General features: G+C 44.4%; 1 protein-coding gene across 1 annotated transcript in view; it reads left to right on the top strand.

Moving 5' to 3' along the window:
- Nucleotides 1-2,252, top strand: part of LOC134442075 (NACHT, LRR and PYD domains-containing protein 12-like) — an 11,636-nt gene extending 9,384 nt beyond the window's left edge. The window contains exons 7-9 of the mRNA XM_063192402.1: nt 1-91; nt 279-452; nt 2,090-2,252. The exon at nt 1-91 is cut by the window's left edge and continues 65 nt beyond it. Of these exons, the coding sequence (XP_063048472.1) occupies nt 1-91; nt 279-452; nt 2,090-2,252 (428 nt within the window). The remainder of the gene's footprint in view (nt 92-278; nt 453-2,089) is intronic.
- The last annotated feature ends 2,997 nt before the right edge of the window (nt 2,253-5,249 follow it).

The following is a 5,249-nucleotide window of genomic DNA, read 5'->3' as shown; positions in this document are numbered from 1 at the left end:
CTACACTCTCTGGGAAACACCTGGAGAAAAAGGAGGCGGAACGATTATGTTCAACTCTTAGTCATCAAGACTGCAGACTGGAGACACTAGAGTAAGCAACACTTGATGTCAGTGTGTGTGTGTGTGTGTGTGTGTGTGTGTGTGTGTGTGTGTGTGTGTGTGTGTGTGTGTGTGTGTGTGTGTGTGTGTGTGTGTGTGTGTGTGTGTGCGTGTGCGTGTGTGTCGTTTAGGTGTGTGTATGTGTATGTTGTCTAACTATATTCTGATGTCTCTCCCAGGCTGGAGTGGTGTCCCCTGTCAGGACAGAGTTGGTCCTACATATCCTCTGCCCTGACCTCACACTCCTCACGTCTCACACAGCTGACACTGCAGGGCAGATCATCATCATCATCATCACTGCATGTGTCGTCTTCAGCTGGGTGTCATCCAGACTGCAAGCCCAGGAAGTTGAGGTACAAAACATTCACTCTACACATCCCCCCTCTCCTCTTCAATGATCTCAGTCAGAACAGACAGATAACATGCATGGATGCTTTTAGACAGGGGCCAGGGTGGGCCAGGGCCCCTGTAGAATTGTCCCTGGCCCCCTGCTATGGCCCCTGTGCCGAGCAGCAGAAGATTAATTTCTTAATGCTGGCGTAGGAGCGTGTGTAGCAAGCTTGCAACGTGCATTGGTGCACTCCAAGCTCAACACACACACAGGAGGTTGTCTCAGGCTCAGGAACAGCGGGGCCACAGAATTGTGAACTTGTTATACACAGCGTTCCAATTTATTATGCAAATGACATTTTCACTGATTTCCCTAAATAATCAATATAAATGACAGTCATCATAATGTTCAAGTCATCAGCCATTTGTGTGCAATTCAAACGTTTTTGAATTAACCTTCCAATGATGATATAAAAAAAAAAAAATCAAATGCTCCGTTTCAACTGTTCCGAATTATTACGCAAAACAATTTTGTAATGTTGTAAAGAACTGAAAATGGGGAAAAAAGGAACGAAATTCGGATTACGTCGAAACAGTTGAAATTTGGTACTTTGTCATTTACATTTCAATGTTCAATACTTGGTTACTAAGATCTTTGCCTTAAGCTGGGCTTACACTGTGCGAGTTTTGCCCCGATTTTGCCCCGATTTGGCACTCGCACGACTTTTTGAAAGTCGGGCCGATTTCTTGCTCAATCGCAGGTCAATCGTGAGTCTCGCATCGTGCAGTGTACATGGGGTAACGACAAGCGATGTCGCCTCACGATCGTGCAATCGCAGGGTCGCCAGAAAATCAAAACGGTTTGAAATTCTGGTCGTGGCTTGTGCGTAAATCTCACAGTTAAAGCAGTGCTATGACCCGATTTGACACTTCACATGCACAAATTAATAGGGCCGTGCGATTCGCTGTTGAGCGCGACCTCATCTCCACCTCAGATGTGCATGTTCCCTCCTCTGCAGACCGGGGAAACATGCCTGTCGCGTCGTACGGTGGAAGCATTTCGCTCGCATCCGACTGTCGGCTCGCGTAGTGTGAGGATGTGAGTCGTGAGCTGTGAACTTTTAAACAATGAAATTCCATCCTGCAGTGTGAGCAGAAGCTTAAGACCCACGAGTGAAAATATTGCACAGTGTATGCCCGGCTTAAGTCACTGAAATGCTGCGTTTAACATTGAAGTCAATGGCAGAGGCATTGCATGGGAGTCATGGAAGCCCAGATATCCTCGATGCTTTTTGTCAGCTGCTTTTGTTTGTTTGATCTGGTGACCCACACTTCACTCTTCAATAAACTAAACAAAAAGATTTCCATACGTTTAGGTGCTTTGGTGGTATGAGCGTTCTAACAGACCAAGACATTAAATCCCAATGATTTCCAATAGGGTTTTATTTCTGTTGACAAAAGCTATTTCAAAAACACATGTGAGAAGGGGTGGAACTTAAAAAAGTGTGTGTGTGTGTGTGTGTGTGCGTGCGTGCGTGCGTGCGTGCGTGCGTGCGTGCGTGCGTGCGTGCGTGCGTGCGCGCGTGTGTGTGTGTGTGTGTTTGTGTGTGCGTGTGTGTTGTACATGCATAGTGACATGCTGTGTTTTTCTTTCTCCCAGCCTGCAGGGGTATACTCTGACAGAGGAGATCTGCAATCTGGTCTCTGCTCTGACCTCACACACATCTACACTCACTGGGGAAGACCTGAACACAGAGGAGGATGTGGAGCGATTATGTTCAACTCTTAGTCATCAAGACTGCAGACTGGAGACACTAGAGTAAGCAACACGTGATGTCAGTGTGTGTGTGTGTGTGTGTGTGTGTGTTGGGTTTGAAAGCCCAGGACAGTAATCACTAATAGACTAAATGGTATGAAGGTAAAGATCAGTAGTCAGTCATGAAGACTCGTGGAGGAGGGGGATGTAGATCATGTTGGATGTAGTGTGATGTAGTTGGGTAGTGTGATGTAGTGTGATGTAGTTGGGTAGTGTGATGTAGTTGGGTAGTGTGATGTAGTGTGATGTAGTTGGGTAGTGTGATGTAGTTGGGTAGTGTGATGTAGTGTGATGTAGTGTGATGTAGTTGGGTAGTGTGATGTAGTGTGATGTAGTGTGATGTAGTTGGGTAGTGTGATGTAGTTGGGTAGTGTGATGTAGTTGGGTAGTGTGATGTAGTGTGATGTAGTTGGGTAGTGTGATGTAGTTGGGTAGTGTGATGTAGTGTGATGTAGTGTGATGTAGTTGGGTAGTGTGATGTAGTGTGATGTAGTTGGGTAGTGTGATGTAGTGTGATGTAGTTGGGTAGTGTGATGTAGTGTGATGTAGTTCGGTAGTGTGATGTAGTTGGGTAGTGTGATGTAGTGTGATGTAGTGTGATGTAGTTGGGTAGTGTGATGTAGTGTGATGTAGTGTGATGTAGTTGGGTAGTGTGATGTAGTGTGATGTAGTTGTGTAATGTGATGTAGTGTGATGTAGTTGGGTAGTGTGATGTAGTTGGGTAGTGTGATGTAGTGTGATGTAGTTGGGTAGTGTGATGTAGTTGGGTAGTGTGATGTAGTTGGGTAGTGTGATGTAGTGTGATGTAGTGTGATGTAGTTGGGTAGTGTGATGTAGTGTGATGTAGTGTGATGTAGTTGGGTAGTGTGATGTAGTGTGATGTAGTTGTGTAATGTGATGTAGTGTGATGTAGTTGGGTAGTGTGATGTAGTTGGGTAGTGTGATATAGTGTGATGTAGTTGGGTAGTGTGATGTAGTGTGATGTAGTTGGGTAATGTGATGTAGTGTGATGTAGTGTGATGTAGTTGGGTAGTGTGATGTAGTGTGATGTAGTGTGATGTAGTTGGGTAGTGTGATGTAGTGTGATGTAGTTGGGTAGTGTGATGTAGTGTGATGTAGTGTGATGTAGTTGGGTAGTGTGATGTAGTTGAGTAGTGTGATGTAGTGTGATGTAGTTGGGTAGTGTGATGTAGTTTGATGTAGTGTGATGTAGTTGGGTAGTGTGATGTAGTGTGATGTAGTGTGATGTAGTTGGGTAGTGTGATGTAGTGTGATGTAGTTGGGTAGTGTGATGTAGTTGGGTAGTGTGATGTAGTGTGATGTAGTTGGGTAGTGTGATGTAGTGTGATGTAGTGTGATGTAGTTGGGTAGTGTGATGTAGTGTGATGTAGTTGGGTAGTGTGATGTGTGATGTCGTTGGATAGTGTGTACATGTTGCATGTTGGAGAAACAGCGGAAATTGCTCAATGAGTTTCTTCTTGTTGTTTTGTTGCACAAATTGTCTGTGATGTAGTTGGGTAGTGTGATGTAGTTGGGTAGTGTGATGTAGTGTGATGTAGTTGGGTAGTGTGATGTAGTGTGATGTAGTTGGGTAGTCTGATGTAGTGTGATGTAGTTCGGTAGTGTGATGTAGTTGGGTAGTGTGATGTAGTGTGATGTAGTGTGATGTAGTTGGGTAGTGTGATGTAGTGTGATGTAGTGTGATGTAGTTGGGTAGTGTGATGTTGTGTGATGTAGTTGGGTAATGTGATGTAGTGTGATGTAGTTGGGTAGTGTGATGTAGTTGGGTAGTGTGATATACCGTAAATTTCCAAATAATAGCCCGGGCTATTATTTGTCTGAATCGCGTGAGAGACCCGGCGAATATTTGAGACAGGCGGCTATTTGGGACAGGCGATTAATTCCTTCTTCCCCCAAAAATATTTCCCTAAACTGGGAAAATATGGTACTCAATTGCTTTAAGCAATAGTAGGCCTAGGCTATGTTATTTTTAAATGTAAGACTAACAGTTAACACAGCAGGTGTTGTTGACATGCGCGATTTTGAAGACTCGAAGAACATTATAGGCTATCGGGGAGGATTGAGGATAAATCTTACACCTTTCCTTATTAATGGAAAATTAATTCCATGCTTTAGAAAGTATTCAAGAACCTAAACAATATCTAATTGCTGCACAGTTCACGGGTTAGGCTATTTATTCAGTGAGGTTGTGGATATTGACACCTGTCCTCCGCGACCGCGGATAGCCCCCACCTTTGCGCTTCTCATCTGGCTGGAGGAGAGCGCGCAGCTCAAGACAAGCGGCATGACTGCAATCGTCAAAAGGCCTACAGCAGTCTAAACAACTGTTAAATGTTCAGCGGTGTCTGTAGTCAAATTATCACAGCGGTGGTAGATGATTTTTATGAAGACCTGGAGGTCCAGTCTACCCTACTTTGCAGCAGACAAAAAACAACAGACCCAATTGCTGAGTAGTGCCTACGAATGATTATCCTGCCAGGATAGCCTTAGACTAACCAGAATAACCAATTTACATGTTGAATGTTGAGAGGAGACATTTTGAAAAGTCGAAGACCTATTCACGAGGATATCATAGCTACCTTTCCTTGTCAATGTCCCATGCATTACAAAATATTCAAAAACCTCATCTGCGATAGGCTAAACACGATTTATCTAACACGCTTGAGGATAATGCCACCTTTCCCCTCTCTTGCGGTAGCCAGTTGCCTTCTCAGAAGAAGCAATCTGAATCGGAAAGTGCGCACTGTTCAAGACCCGCGGCAAGACTGCAATGCTCATCATGGTCCGTGGTGTCAGCATTCAGCCAAAACGGTGATAGGCCCTTTTTATATATATAAAAATATACCTTATTCGCAGCAGCCAAAATCAGTCAGGCAATAAGTCCTTAACGAGTACGTGTAGGCTAGCGAATGCTCCTTCTACCAGGGTAAAGTTTGCAATTGGAGAGGGGCGATTGAAGAGGTAAATTAAAGGTAGGGTTGGA

The sequence above is a fragment of the Engraulis encrasicolus genome, unplaced genomic scaffold (genome assembly GCF_034702125.1).
Source record: "Engraulis encrasicolus isolate BLACKSEA-1 unplaced genomic scaffold, IST_EnEncr_1.0 scaffold_112_np1212, whole genome shotgun sequence".
NCBI classification, from domain to species: Eukaryota; Metazoa; Chordata; class Actinopteri; order Clupeiformes; family Engraulidae; genus Engraulis; species Engraulis encrasicolus.
Note: the sequence above shows the minus strand (reverse complement) of the source record. Positions and strands in the feature narration are given on the sequence as shown.